The sequence below is a fragment of the Saccopteryx leptura genome, chromosome 1 (assembly GCF_036850995.1).
Source record: "Saccopteryx leptura isolate mSacLep1 chromosome 1, mSacLep1_pri_phased_curated, whole genome shotgun sequence".
In the NCBI taxonomy this organism is placed as follows: domain Eukaryota; kingdom Metazoa; phylum Chordata; class Mammalia; order Chiroptera; family Emballonuridae; genus Saccopteryx; species Saccopteryx leptura.
Window position 1 is genome coordinate 91,366,681 of NC_089503.1, and position 16,544 is coordinate 91,383,224.

Below are 16,544 nucleotides of genomic sequence, written 5' to 3' on the forward strand. Positions count from 1 at the left end.
ATATTTAAATTTCATGGCAGAATAAATACAGGATGGAATTTCTTAAAGAATTAAGTTAATATAAATTTATAATAAGTAATTAAAATACATTTTGAGTTATAAGAAAGTTATGATCTAAGTCATAACAAATTTAAGGTATTTCTTGTTTACCTTATTTTCCTCTTGAGTTAATGTTAAAATGCAGCTCCAGAAAGAATTTAAAGGCAATGAGTGAACAGTAGATATTATACTAAAATCACCTCTCCATTATGTAATATTATTATCTGCTACTTAATATGACAGAGAAGAAGAATTAAATGAGGATTTCAGAGACCTGACCTCATAACCTCAATCTGGGAATTTCCACAGTGATGACCATTCCTGGTATAGAAACATGCGCCTTTTCAGTATACCCCCTTTAAGCACTTACAGCTTCTTAATGAGTCTTAGCTTTCATATTAGGCATACAATAAACTTTATGTCACTAACTGTGCTGTTCTGAGTCATGTCTACAACTGGTGTGAATGAATGAACGTGTCTGTGGATAGATCTGTGTTCTGAAAGCAGGAAGGATCTGTCATGAACACTCTTGAATATAGTTTGTATAGACAGTTCATCACAATTTTAGGATTATAATCCTTACAAAGGATTTTAAAATTCCTTGTAAAGACAATTGCTAGCAAGACAAAAAGCCTCAAAGAATGGCATAAAATCAAATGGAGCTTTTAAGCTGGACTAGAAGTTTTAGGGTGTAAAGTGCAGTAAGTTAAAAGATGTGCCCTACCCAGATTTGCTAAACCTCGTTTGATGATTTTCAAACGAGTTCTTAAACACGTAGGACCACAAACTCCAGATTGATTCATTCTTCCCTATAGTTGAGCTTTTCTTTCCCATGATAACCAGTTTCACATGACCGAAAGAATATGGAAAAAATGCAGATGTCTAATATTGATATTTTGGTGTTTGCTGTTGTCATATTTTGTTGAAGAAACAGAAATATTGTAACACTCCATATTCTTTCTGTTTTCTTTCCATGCAACCCAGCTGACCTTTTCTGAAGCCATAAGAAACAAAGCCAGATTATCCATCACTGGGAGTGTGGGTGAAAATGGCCGCGTCTTGACGCCCGACTGCCCAAAGGCTGTACACGCTGGAACTGCAATTAGACAAAGTTCAGGATTGGCTGTCATTGCATCGGACCTACCATAAAAACCAAAAAAATAATTGAGTGCCTTAATTAAACTGTGTTGGTGACTGATGGGAACGCAGCCCTGAGGGACACGCCACGCGCGGTTCTTGGCTGACCCAATTCTTGGACTGAGAGTGTGAAGTACGTCCCAATGCGCCGGACATCATCAGCAGCAACGTGTGCATGAGCTCAGCTCGGAAACCCAAACTCAGATTTTATATCAGGAAAACTCACAATTTAGGTTTTCTCGGGGAGTGGGTGGGGGGATCTGGGATGGGTGTATTAACAGCAACAAATTTCACTCGAGTGGACTTAAAAACTAATAAAACTTGCGAGTTAGCGCATCAACTGTGAAGTTCTTGCTCAGAAACGACTTGGTCTTTCACAGCAAGGGATGAAATAGTTGTAGAAGTCAACGAACATGCTAACCTATGTCACTACGAACACCCATATAATCAACAGAAGACTATCCAGCTGAGAAAACAAATCACTAAACTGTGATCAGAAAATAATAAACATGTAAATCCTCTGAAAAACAATTTACAGAAAGTATTTACACTTACTTTGGAGAAAAACACTGAAACATGCTTGCTTTTTAACTGACGTAAATTCTGTAGAGGACAACACAATTCTTTTTTCTAACCATCTTAGGGAACAATACATTGCAATAATTGATATAAATGTCATCACTGTAATAAACTTTAGTCTTTTTCTTTTTTTATATAAAAATTGTTGGTCAAAATTGTTTGCCGTAACCTTCACTCTGTCACATGAGTCAGTGTCCACAGATTGCATTTGTCTCACTACCCAGAACAAAAACAAAGTGAAGACGACGTTAAGTAAAATCATCAGTTTGCAATGTAGAGTCAAGAGACTACGGGTCACTCACAGTATCAATATTATTTATACTTGTTCTGTGTACAAAATCGTGGTTTTTGTACCCACCAAAAAAGAATAAAACAACAGACATTCTTACAATATCCACAAAGCTGAAAGTTTTTTTCTTATCATTATAAAAGTTATTTAAGAAATTATAAGACTATAGGAGGAATTGTAAAGTGTGGGCCATATTGAAAAGTATAACTAGCCCTTATTATTTTTGCATACTAAGCTAACCTCTTTTACAGATCTTTGCCTAGTAGGTTAATGTCAAAGATGGAGTGTTTGAATTGGGGAATTAATCATTGTCATAACAGCAACATACCCTGTAATTGTGTGTTGAAATTTTACTTGACTGTATTTTGCTGCATAAAATAATGTCTCTTTGGGCTTTTCCCACCATTCTCATTATTCTGTTTGAATCATTTGAAGGCACTAATAATAGTTTGTGGTATACAACAAATGAAGATTCAGTCCTTGTTTTCACTGGAAATTTTAAAGAAAAATATACCCATGTTTATTTACAAAAGTCACCTTGTGTTGCAAATGGATTAAATTAATATGATTCCAAAGAAGGTTCAGATCATTTGAAATAATAAAAGTACTATAATACAGATAAACATTTCAATACTTAGAGATCACAATACTTGACAGAAAGCACAAGTTAGAATTATTTTAGAAGTCTGGCCTTGAAGGATGAGTTGAGTTTTCATAGGTGGAGAGAGTGTTAAGAGCCTATAGATGAGCAGTAGCCCCAAACTGTGCGTGTCAATGGCTTGTTTAAGAAGTGAATCCAACTGAATAGACTGAAGAGAGCATGGGGTATGATATCATGGAAGATAACGCTGAAAAAAGTAAAAGACTGATCACTTTGCCTCATTGCTCAAGATTCCCATCCCCTATTAAATCTCTGTGCTGCAGCAAGAGCAATCTGTAAAAGTTTAAATCTATTAACACACACATACACGCACACACACACTGTTCCCTCAGGAAAAAATTCCAAGCTCTTGAGCAGAGCAAATGAGTCTCTTTATGTCCTGGTCCTTACATATCTCTTCCATGACTTCTTTCACCCCTACCCAATCCCTATTCCCTGCAAACAAACCTTAAAAACAGCACATGGGGACACTGCATTTACTAGGTTTTCAATCTGTATCTCTTTCCTGTCTCCTCTTTTCCTGACTAACTTGTACTCATCCTTCAGTACTCAAATTGAATTTTACCTGCACTGGGAAGATTTCCATCCGCCATCCCCTGCCTACGAAACTAAAATAGGTGCCCTTTTAATGTTTTCTCCCCATCATTGCACTTACCATACTGCATTGTAATTGCCTGTGTACGTGTCTGTATAACTACTAGACTGTAAGCTCCTTGAGGGCAGGGACTGTGTCTATCTTGTTCACAATTGTATCCCCAGCACCCAGCACAGTGCCTGGCATATTGTAGGTGCTTAATAAAATATTTGTTGAATGAATGAATGAATTTAATTGAATTAATTTGATTAAGTGAAAACAGAATGACATATTTCCTCACTAACAGTCGTTAGAGTATGTATTAAGTATATAATGAGTCAAAATGAAGGCTGAAGGTTAGCTGATTTTATGACCAGCTCACTGGAAAGAGAAGAAAGCAGAAAAAAAGAAAGAAAGAAAGAAAGAAAGAAAGAAAGAAAGAAAGAAAGAAAGAAAGAAAGAAAGAAAGAAAGAAAGAGAAAGGAGGGAAGGAGGGAGAAAGAAAAGGGAGGGAGAAGGAAGGAAGGAAAAGAAAGAAAGAAAGAAAGAAAGAAAGAAAGAAAGAAAGAAAGAAAGAAAGAAAGAAAGAAAGAAAAAGAAAAAGAGAAAGAAAGAAAAAGAGAGAAAGAGAGAAAGGAGGGAGGAAGGAATGAAGAAAAGGAAGGGAGAGAGAAGAAGGAAGGAAGGAAGGAAGGAAGGAAGGAAGGAAGGAAGGAAGGAAGGAAGGAAGGAAGGAAGGAAGGAAGGGAGGGAGGGAGGGAGGGAGGGAGGGAGAGAGAGAGAGAGAGAAAGAAAGAAAGAAAGAAAGAAAGAAAGAAAGAAAGAAAGAAAGAAAGAAAAGAAAGAAAGAGAAAAGAAAGAAATAGAAAGAAAGAAAGAAAGAAAGAAAGAAAGAAAGAAAGAGAAAAAGAGAAAGAGAAAGAAAGAAAAAGAGAGAAAGAGAGAAAGGAGGGAGGAAGGAATGAAGAAAAGGAAGGGAGAGAGAAGAAGGAAGGAAGGAAGGAAGGAAGGAAGGAAGGAAGGAAGGAAGGAAGGAAGGAAGGAAGGAAGGAAGGAAGGAAGGGAGGGAGGGAGGGAGGGAGAGAGAGAGAGAGAGAGAGAGAGAGAGAGAAAGAAAGAAAGAAAGAAAGAAAGAAAGAAAGAAAGAAAGAAAGAAAGAGAAAGAAAGAGAAAAGAAAGAAATAAAAAGAAAGAAAGAAAAAGAAAAAGAAAGAAAGAAAGAAAGAAAGAAAGAAAGAAAGAAAGAGAAAGAAAGAAAGAAAGAAAGAAAGAAAGAAAGAAAGAAAGAAAGAAAGAAAGAAAGAAAGAAAGAAAGAAAGAAAGAAAGAAAGAGAGAGAGAGAGGAGGGAGGGAAGGAGGGAAGGAAGGAGGGAAGGAAGGAAGGAAGGAAGGAAGGAAGGAAGGAAGGAAGGAAGGAAGGAAGGAAGGAAGGAAGGAAATAAGAGAAAGAAAACTGATGTATTTTCTAGTCCAATGAAAAGGTATTCCATGTAAATGAAACTAACTGGAAAAATTTGTTTAGCTAGAAAGATTGTCATAAGGTAATTAAATAACCCAAAACAGGATTTTGCATTGCTTTTAGTTATATTTCTAAAGATAGCTTTTATTTATGTCTGAGTGAATTAGTGATGCAAAATTAAGTTATATTTCTTATTGTTTTATTTCTATGTTAATTATAATAATGTGCTTAAATTTCTATTTCTTTTTTTTCTTCTTTCCAAGTGAGAGGAGAGGAGATAGACTCCTGCATGCACCCTAACCAGGACCCACCCCACAACCCTCATCTGGGGCCGATGCTCTGCCCATCTGGGGCCATGCTTGCAAATGAGCTATTTTTAGCACCTGAGGCAGAGTCTCCAAAGAGCCATCTTTCGTATCCAGTCCGATGTGCTCAAACCAATCCAGCCATGGCTGCAGGAAGGGGAGAGAAAGACAGAGAGAGAGAGAGAGAGAGAGAGAGGAAGAGGAGTGGAAAACCAGATGGTCACTTCTCTTGTATGCCCTGAGCTGGAATTGAATACAGTATATCCACAAGCCAGGCCAATGCTCTACCACTGAGCCAACGGGCCAGGGCCTACAAAAACAAAATTTAAATTTCACTTTAATAAAAAGAGATATTTATCTGGACTCTGGACTCCAATCCGAGGAAATGCTACAAAGCTAGGAAATGCTATTTTTAAAACAGTTATGTTTAACTTAAAAACATGTAAAGTAAAACATTTAATTCTATAAAGAACTTAATTGCTAAGCAACAATATCACCATCCAGAGCAGAACTTCCTGACCATATCAGGCTAAGCCAATTTAGAAGCTATATCAGCTAGTGAAAAAGTATACAGTATAATGATCACATTTGAAAGCTATAAAGAACCTTGAGGAGAGCCATGTTGCTACACTCAATTTAATAGCTACTAATTGAAAGTGCCAGCCTCACTGTTATGGCACTTGCTTTGGCGTTGCTTCTGGCTGTTCCTTGGTCTCCATACCTATTGACTGTCAACTCATCCCATATTTCCCTAAAGTATAGCACATAGTAGGTGATCAGTGTATATATATTAAGTTAGTATCAGTGAAAAAATGTTCTAGTAATTTTCCCAGAGAACAGAACACCCCAGTTGCAATAACAATGAAGCGCTAATATATAAGAACTAAATGAGAGTATCACCCAGGAGAGTTTCTAAAAATACAAACAGAAATTGTGCAGATTTGTTTTCCTTATTAATATGATGCTGCATGAAAAGTATGCCTTCTGATGCACATTCATAAAAATGTATTACTTCCAGAGAGTTCACAGGCTAGAGTACGTAGCATTTGTAAAACCAAATGCAACTGTAATAAGTGGTATGTTTATATATACTGCTCATAAAAATTAAATTAGGAGATATTTTATAGCTTTATATTCATTTTTGAAATATCCTCTAATTTTTGTGAGCAGTATTTCTTATACAGATAGTCTTTAAAAATATATATATATTCTTCTTTAAGAAAGGATTTTGAAAGATTATGAAGAGAAACGATGAGATTTAGAAATTGTATCTCAAAAAAAAACAAGAGAACTAAGTTACTTTCCATGAAATAAGAACAACCTGCTTATTTGTTTATTTTGTTTTGCTTTTATTTTCTTTAGGGGGAAAAGTGGGCAGAGAAATGAAGGAAAATAGTTAAGGGGAAAGGCAATATTAAGAAAGCAGAAAGCTAGGTAAAAGGCTATACAATTCACCTGTGTGGCCAAAAGAACTGAAGAGAACAAGGATATTTGACATGATGTCCCTGCTGTTAAGTGCATCATGTGTGATGTTATTTCTCTTCCCGTGACCTGAATACCTCCGAGTTAAATTTTCTTTCATATCACAGACTGGTATTTGTGGTTGGATTAAAGTGGGGCAAGGAAAAAATTCTACTGAATAAGTCCTATGCTTGGGTTGACACTAAACCAGAAATAACCCTTATGTCTCCTTCCCACAAAATGCAGAAATCTAGACTGGACCTTGTCCTTCTATGTGGAGAGAAGAAAAAGAAAGAAGAAAGGATGATTTGATTTTTTTTGAGGTTTGAAGAAAATGGTAGATTAAAAGGACATCCAGAATACATAACTATCTTCTAACCACCTGTACTGCCTACAAAGTGTTATGGACAAAAAAATAAGCATAAAACATAGATTCTCTTAAATAATAATGCCTAATTCATGGCTTCAGTAAGGGGTTATTTAGGAGTTTTTATTCCTGTAATCTCAAGCACAGAGAGTCTGTTTATGTAGCAGATTATTATGATTTCTTCCTCAGATTTCTTACATTTGACCAACACTTCTAAAACTCCTAAACATTTAGTAGTGTCTGAAAATTGTGTCTATAAAATGTTATTTCTGAGGTTGAATAGGTCCTTAGTCATTGCCAATCAATGATTTAATATATGATTGAGAGGCTTAATGAACTACATGAATAAAGAAATGAGTGAATGAAGACCCTCTAAAGAAGTTAGCGATCCTGATTGGTTGGTAGTGAGTTTTGTGGAATGAATTAAAATTAAAGAAGTTAGTGATCATTGTCTATATATAAACTTCTGCTAGCTTCTCACTAATTTTCTGCAAAAATGTGAATGGTTTCGAGGAAGGCAAGATGGCGATGGAGTAGGTGGACGTACCAACTTCCATCTCCCCAACGAAATGGGATTACAAACTAATTTTAAGAACCATCATCTGAAAAAAACCAACTTTGAACTAAACTAAGAGGACTTTTCAACCAAGAAACACTGAAGAAGCCACACTGAGACTGGTAGGAAAAGCAGAAATGCAGAGAGGGCTGCCCAGCTCCCCAGAGCAAACGGCAGCCAGGAGAGACTTGCGTGGTGGGAAGTGAGTTTAGCAGAGAGGGGAGGGTCCTGAGTCCCAGGAAGAAAGCCCCAGCCTGCAGCCCCAGAGCCTAGAAGAGGTGTATGGACAATACTTAGCTGGAAATAAGACAGGATACTGTTTGTGAGAAAGAGACTGATATCTCAGACCCAGGATTCTTCTTAAAGGGAAGGCGCAGAAAACCTCTCTCACAACCACTCACTGGGGATTCGGGGAATGGGGAGAGAGAAGAGGACCAGAGTAGCAGGAAGAGAGTGTAATCTAGGAGGCACAGGGAGAAACATTTTGAGAGACAGACACCCTAACCCCTGGGATGAGTCACTCCACAAATATGAAATGAATATTTCCCCTGGAAACAGCAATGCCAGCAAAGGGAAGGACACCAGCCAAACAAGCTCTCCTGCAGCACTTAGATCAGAGTCACTTAAAAGGAGGGAGCTTTCAGGACTACAGTAGTGAGTCTTAGGGTCTGAGCTATGGTGCCGTCACCCGCATGGCTGAGGGCTCATACTAGGGTGGGCAGTGGTAGGACAAGGAAGCATGGTTCTGTTGACAAGGGCGGAAGCCGGCTGGCCACCACTGAGGCCCAGGTATGAGCTCAGTCCTGCCTGGCTGGGGAGGAGGGGACATGCAAAAGTGGTCAAGCCCAGCTGCAGGCTGCCTGCAATCCAACCTGCAGGGAAAGGGCAGCAGCCCCAGAAGGAGTGGAGATCCGCCCTTGAGGAAGGGCACAGAAGCACAGCCTTGCCCCACCCACAAAACCAAGGCTTGTAGCCTGACTTGGGAGCCGGCTCCTCCCACAGGGGTGGAGCCAAAAGCCCAGAACAGGCAGTGTCCCGCTACTGAACATGGGCACGAAGTCCTGCCTGGCCTGTGGAGCCAAGGCTTGCAGCCATCCCACGAGCAGGCTCCTCCTGCAGGGGCAGAACAAAGCCTGGAATCAGGCGGAGACCCACAGCTGAGCAAAGATGATCACCCCTGCCCTCAGGGCCAAGCATAATGCCACCCACGTGGATGGGGTGAAGGCCAAGGCCACCAAGGCTTGTACACCCGAGCACGTGATCACAGCCACTCCCGTGAAGGAGAGGCAGAAACCACAGCAACAGTCCCAGTGGGCAGGCACCAGAAACGCCGATACCCAAATGCCCCAGGCAGCAACAGCAGAGGGGGTGGCAGGCCTGCAGACAGACCACACCTAGGGAACACAGAGGTCACACCCAGTGGACTCCAGTGGCCAAAACCTTCTTTTACACAGACAAAATGAAAAGGCAGAGAAATGCAACACAAATGAATCAAGAGAAATCCCCAGAAAAGGATCTGAATGAGTCAGATATAACCTAATTACCAGATTCAGAGGTTAAAATAATGATTGTTAGGGTGCTCAAAGATATTAGAACAACAATAGATGGTCATTACAAACACTTAAATAAAGAGATAAGAAATATAAAAAAGGACATTGAAATAATAAAAAAGAATCAGTCAGAAATGACAAATACAGTATCTGAAATGAAGAACACAATAGAAGGAACTAAAAGCAGGATGGATGAGGCTGAGAATCAAATCAGCATGTTAGAGGACAAGATAAATGAAGGCACAGAAGCAGAGAAGAAAAAAGAAAAGAGACTCAAAAAGTCTGAGAAAACTCTAAGAGAGCTCTGTGACAACATGAAGACAAATAATATCTGCATCATAGGAGTTCCTGAAGAAGAAGAAGAAGAGAAAGAACAAAGGATAGAGATTCTGTTCAAATATATAATAGCAGAAAACTTCCCTCAATTAAGGCAGGAAAACGACTCACAAGTTCAAAAAGCACAGAGAACTCCAATAAAGAGAAACCCAAAGAAATCTACACCAAGACACATCATAAAGAAAATATCAAAGCAAAGTGATAAATAGAAAATACTAAAATCTGCTAGAGAAAAAAAGACTATCACCTACAAAGGAGCCCCCATAAAGATGACTTCCTACTTCTCAACAGAAACACTTGAGGTGAGAAGGGAATGGCAAGAAATATTCAAAGTAATGCAGAACAAGAGCCTACAACCAAGACTACTTTATCCAGCAGGGCTATTGTTTAAAATTGAAGGAGAAATAAAAAGCTTTCCAGACAAAAAAAACCTGAAGGAATTCACTACAATAAAATCAATGCTGAAAGAAATGCTAAGGGGTCTGTTGTAAACAGATCAAAGGAGAAAAAGAATATAGCACAATAAAAAACTACATATCAATATGAGACTGACGCGCTGCCTACTGCACTATGGAGGCAACTAACTACATATCAATAATAACCTTAAATGTAAATGGTGAATTATCCAATCAAAAGACCTAGGGTAGCTACGTGGATAAGAAAACAGAACCCATACATATGCTGGCCACAAGAGACACACCTTAAAACAAAAGATGCACACAGACTGAAGATAAAAGGATGGAAAAAAATATTTCATGCAAATGGAAATGAAAAAAAAACTGGAGTAGCAATACTTATATCAGACAAAATAAACTTTAAAACAAAGGCTATAGTAAGGGATAAATAAGGTCACTACATAATGATAAAGTGAGCAATCCAACAGGAAGATATAACCGTTATAAATATCTACTCACCTAATATAGGAGCACCTAAATTCATAAAGCAGACTTTGATGGATTTAAAGTGCGAAGTAAACAGCAATACTATAATAGTAGGGGATTTCAATACCCTACTAACATCACTAGATAGATCCCCAAGAAAGAAAATTAAAGAAACAAGAGACTTAAAGGACATACTAGATCAACTCAATTTAATAGGTATCTTCAGAACCTTTCACCCTAATGCAGCAGAATATACATTCTTTTCAAGTGCTCATGGTACATTCTCTAGGATAGACCACATGTTAGGGCATAAAAGTGGTCTCAACAAATTTAAGAAGATTGAAATCATATCAAGCACTTTCTCTGATCACAATGGCATGAAACTAGAAATCAACCACAACAGAAAAACTGAAAAATATTCAAACACTTGGAAACTAAATAGCATGTTATTAAATAATGAGTGGGTTAAAAATGAGATCAAAGAAGAAATTTAAAAATTTCTAGAAATGAACAATAACGAGCATACATCAACTCAAAATTTATGGGACACAGCAAAGCAGTCTTGAGAGGGAAGTTCATAGCATTACAGGCATACAGTAAGAAGCTAGATAAAGCTCAAATAAACAACTTAACCCTGCATCTAAAAGAACTAGAAAAAGAACAGCAAGTAAAGGCCAGAGGTAATAGAAGAAAGGAAATAATAAAGATCAGGGCAGAAATAAATGACATAGAGGCTAAAGAAACAATACAGAGGTTCAATGAAACTAGGAGTTGGTTCTTTGAAAAGGTAAACAGGATTGATGAACCTTTAACCAGACTCACCAAGAAAAAAAAAGAGAGGACTCAAATAAATAAAATTAGAAATGAAGGAGACCTGAAGATGGCAGCGGAGTAGGTGGATGCACAGACACCCAGCTCTCACCACCAAACTAAAATACAAATCAATTTAGGAAAGATCAGCATGAAAAACCAACTCTGGACTACAAGAACAGCTCTCAAAAACCAAGGAGCAAAGAAGAAGCCACAACAAACCTGGTAGGGAACACCTGAATCTCCACTGCTTACAGGAACGGAGGGGGGGGTGAGGCTGAGAGCCCAGAGGGGATCTCACCCCAGGGAAAAGAGCAGAGAATACTGCTCACAGCCACTTGCCTGGTGACCAGGGAGCGAGGTGTGTTGAAAGAACCAGCTTATCTCCCAAATGGAGGAGAGGGAGAGAGGGTCAGACTGTGAGGGGCTAAGGAATGCAGGAGGCGATCTAAAAAAAGTTGACTCATTCGTGCTGGAGGCGGCCATAGCTGGGGAAGGGACTGATCCTTCCCCACAAAACAGTACTGAATTGCTTCCGGATCAGAGATCTCCAGACATCTCTCCAGCTCCAATCAGCGCAACAAGACACAGCTGAAAACAAGAAGTGGGGAGGAGGGGCAGTAACTTAGGTCTCCACGGAGATCTCAGATACACCTCCCCCTACTGAAGCTGAGAAAACTCTCTGCCCCCAGAGAGATTAGTTGGTGGAAGAGGCCTTCAGAATCTCAGGTTACACCCACCACATTCCTGGATAAAGTTTCAAGGAAGCCCCCTGCTGAGATCAGTAAACAAGACTATCACCTGTTAACAAAACAAAAAAATCGAGACTTCAAAGCTGCCCAAATCCAAAAGTGGATTACAAATAATAGCTGATACCAACCCAAGAAGACCTAGAAATAACACAACTGAAAACTGGAGGCAGACAACACCAAGCCTAGACTAAGCCAACTCTACAAACAAAACACAGACAATGAGAAGACAAAAAAGTGCAATCCAAATGAAACCTTCAGGAGATGAACTGAGTGATATGGAAATAATCAAACGTCCAGATGCGGAGTTCAAAATAATGATTATAAGGATGCTTAGGGATCTTAGAAAAAAAATGGATGGTCATTATGAACACCTAAATAAAGAAATAGCAAGTATAAAAAAGAATCAGTCAGAGATGACAAATACAATATCAGAAATAAAGACCACAATGGAAGGAATTAAAAACAGGATAGATAGATAGAAAGAAAAAAAAAACAGGATAGATAGAGCTGAGGATCGAATCAGCAAGTTGGAGGACAACTGGAATGAAGGCATGAAAGAAGAGAAGAAAAAAGAAAAGAGACTTTAAAAGTCTGAGGAAACTCTTAGCTCTGTGACAACATAAAGAGAAATAACATCCGCATCATAGGGTTTCTTGAAGAAGAAGAAAAACAACAAGGGATAGAGACTTGTTCAATTATATCATAGCTGAAAACTTCCCTAAATTAATGCAGGAGAAACTCTCACAAATTCAAGAAGCACGGAGAACTCCAATAAAGAGAAACCCAAAGAAACCTACACCAAGACACATCATAATTAAAATACCAAAGCTAAGCGATAAAGAGAAAATATTAAAAGCTGCAAGAGAAAAAAAAGCTATCACCTACAAAGGAGCCCCCATAAGGATGACATCTGACTTCTCAACAGAAACACTTGAGGCCAGAAGGGAATGGCAAGAAATATTCAAAGTAATGCAGAACAAGAACCTACAACCAAGACTAGTTTATCCAGCAAGGCTATCATTTAAAATCGAAGGAGAAATAACAAGCTTCCCAGACAAAAAAAAATTCAAGGAATTCACTACAAACAAACCAATGCTGCAGGAAATGTTAAGGGGCCTGTTGTAAACAGATCAAAGTGGGAAAAAATATAGCAAAAAAGGAATACAGCTTTAAAGAATAAAATAGAAATAAACAACTACATATCAATAATAACCTTAAATGTAAATGGATTAAATGACCCAATCAAAAGAAATAGGGTAGCTGCGTGGATAAGAAAACAGGACCTGTACATATGCTGTCTACAAGAGACACACTTTAAAACAAAAGATACACATAGATTGAAGGTAAAAGGATGAAAAAAACATTTCATGCAAATGGAAATGAAAAAAAGCTGGGGTAGCAATACTTATATCAGACAAATTAGACTTTAAAACAAAGGATATAGTAAGAGATAAAGAAGGTCACTACATAATGATAAAGGGAGTAATCCAACAGAAAGATATAACTATTATAAATATCTATGCACCTAATATAGGAGCACCTAAATATATAAAGCAGACTTTGATGGATTTAAAGAGCGAGATCAACAGCAATAACATAATACTAGGGGATTTCAATACCCTACTAACATCACTAGATAGATCCTCAAGAAAGAAAATTAGCAAAGAAACAGCAGACTTATTGGACACACTAGATCAACTCTATTTAATAGATAGCTTCAGAACCTTTCACCCTAAAGCAGCAGAATATACATTCTTTTTAAGTGCTCATGGTACATTCTCTAGGACAGACCACATGTTAGGGCACAAAAGTGGTCTCAAAAAATTTAGAAAGATTGAAATCATATCAAGCACTTTCTCTGATCACAACGGCATGAAACTAGAAATGAACCACAACAGAAAAGCTCAAAAATTCTCAAACACATGGAAACTAAATAGCAGGCTGTTAAACAATGAATGGATTAAGAATGAGATCAAAGAAGAAATAAAAAATTCGTAGAAACAAATGACAATGAGCATACAACAACTCAAAATTTATGGGACAGAGCAAAAGCAGTACTGAGAGGGAAGTTCATAGCACTACAGGCACACTTTAAGAAGCTAGAAAAAGCTCAAATAAATAACCTAACCCTGCATCTAAAAGAACTAGAAAAAGAAGAGCAAGTAAAGCCCAAATGTAGTAGAAGGAAGGAAATAATAAAGATCAGAGCAGAAATAAATGACATAGAGGCTAAAGAAATAATACAGAGGATCAATGAAACTAGGAGTTGGTTCTTTGAAGAGGTAAACAAGATTGATGAACCTTTAACTAGACTCACCAAGAAAAAGAGAGAGAGGACTCAAATAAATAAAATTAGAAATGAGAGTGGAGAAATAACAACTGACACAACAGAAATACAAAATATTGTAAGAAAATACTATGAAGAACTGTATGCCAAAAAACTAGACAACCTAAATGAAATGGACAAATTTCTTTAAACATACAATCTTTCAAAAATCAATCTGGAAGAATCAAAAAACCTCAACAAACCGATTACACCAAATGAGATCGAAACAGTTATCAAAAAACTCCAAACAAAGAAAAGTCTGGGGCCTGATGGCTTCACAAGTGAATTCTACCAAATATTCAAAGAAGAACTAACTCCTATCCTTCTCAAACTATTTCAAAAAATTCAAGAGGAAGAAAGACTTCCAAGCTCCTTTTATGAGTTGAGCATAATTCTGATTCCAAAACCAGGCAAAGATAACACAAAGGAAGAAAATTATAGGTCAATATCTCTGATGAATATAGATGCTAAAATCCTCAACAAAATATTAGCAAACCAGATCCAACAATATATGAAAAAATCATACACCATGATCAAGTGGGATTTATTCTTGGGAGGCAAGGCTGGTACAATATTCGCAAATCAATTAATATGATGCATCACATAAACAAAAAGAAGGAGAAAAACCATATGATAATTTCAATATATGCAGAAAAAGCATTTGATAAAATCCAGCACCCATTCCCACTCTCAGCAAAGTGGGAATACAGAAAACATACCTCAACATGATAAAAGCCATCTATGAGAAACCCAAAGCCAACATCATACTCAATGGGCAAAAATTAAAAGCAATCCTCTTAAGATCAGAAACTAGGCAGGGGTGCCCCCTTTCACCACTCTTATTTAAAATAGTCCTGGAAGTCCTAGCCACAGCAATCAGACAAGAAGAAGAAATAAAAGGCATTCAAGTTGGAAAAGAAGAAATAAAACTTTCATTATTTGCAGATGATATGATATTGTGTATAGAAAACCCTAAAGTCTCAGTCAAAAAACTACTGGACTGATAAATGAATTCAGCAAAGTGGCAGAATATATAATCAATACTCAGAAATCAGAGGCATTTTTATACGCCAACAATGAACAGTCAGAAAGAGAAATTAAGGAAACAATCCCCTTTACTACTACAACCAAAAAAATAAAGTACCTAGGAGTAAACTTAACCAAGGAGACTAAAGACTTGTACTCAGAAAATTACAAAGCATTGATTAAAAAAAAATCAAAGAAAATACAAAAAAGTGGAAGCATATACTGTGCTCATGGTTAGGAAGAGTAAACATCATTAAAATGTCTATATTACCCAAAGCAATCTATAAATTCAATGCAATACCAATTAAAATACCAATGACATACTTCAAAGATATAGATCACATATTACAAAAATTTATATGGAACCAAAAAAGAACATGAATAGCCTTAGCAATCTTAAAAAAGAAGAATAAAGTGGGAGGTATCACACTTCCTGATATCAAGTTACACTACAAGGCCATTGTACTCAAAACAGCCTGGTACTGGCATAAGAACAGGCATATAGATGAATGGAACAGAACTGAGAACCCAGAAATAAACCCACAGCTGTATGGACAATTGATATTTGACAAAGAGGTAAGGAAATACAATGGAGTAAACACAGCCTCTTCAACAAATGGTGTTGGGAAAATTGGACAGCTACCTGTAAAAAAATGAAACTAGATCACCAGCTTACACTACTCACAAAAATAAACTCAAAATGGATAAAAGACTGAAATGTAGGCCGTGAAACCATAAGCATCTTAGAAGAAAACAGGCAGTAAGCTCTCCGACATCTCTCGGAGCAATATATTTGCTGATTTATCTCCATGGGGAAGTGAAATAAAAGACAGGATAAACAAATGAGACTATTTCAAACTAAAAAAGCTTTTGCACAGCTAAAGACAATAAGAACAGAATAAAAATGCAAACTACACAATGGGAGAACATATTTGACAATACATCTGATAAGGGGTTAATAACCAAAATATATAAAGAACTTGTAAATCTCAACACCAGGAAGACAAACAATCCGATCAAAAATGGGAAAAAGAAATGAATAGACACTTTTCCAAAGAGGACATACAGATGGACAATAGGCATATGAAAAATTCTCAACATCACTAATAATTAGAGAAATGCAAATTAAAACCACAATGAGATATCACCTCACACCAGCCAGAATGGCGCTCATTAACAAAACAACATAGGCCCTAGCTGGTTGGCTCAGTGGTAGAGCATCGGCCTGGTGTGCAGAAGTCCCGGGTTTGATTCCCGGCCAGGGCACACAGGAGAAGCGCCCATCTGCTTCTCCACCCTTCCCCCTCTCCTTCCTCTCTGTCTCTCTCTTCCCCTCCTGAAGTGAGGCTCCATTGGAGCAAAGATGGCCCGGGCGCTGGGGTTGGCTCTTTGGCCTCTGCCTCAGGTGCTTGAGTGGCTCTGGTCACAACAGAGTG

The 16,544-nt window shown here is 37.8% G+C and overlaps 1 protein-coding gene across 4 annotated transcripts in view; it reads left to right on the forward strand.

Moving 5' to 3' along the window:
* GRIA4 (glutamate ionotropic receptor AMPA type subunit 4) overlaps window positions 1–3,521 on the forward strand; it is a 385,805-nt gene extending 382,284 nt beyond the window's left edge. For 2 of the 4 annotated variants that reach the window (XM_066371575.1, XM_066371576.1), the window contains one exon: window positions 1,024–3,521. In XM_066371575.1, the coding sequence (XP_066227672.1) occupies window positions 1,024–1,188 (165 nt within the window). In that variant the 3' untranslated portion in view covers window positions 1,189–3,521. The remainder of the gene's footprint in view (window positions 1–1,023) is intronic. The other 2 variants (XM_066371579.1, XM_066371578.1) reach the window with 1 other exon arrangement.
* Window positions 3,522–16,544: the final 13,023 nt, after the last annotated feature.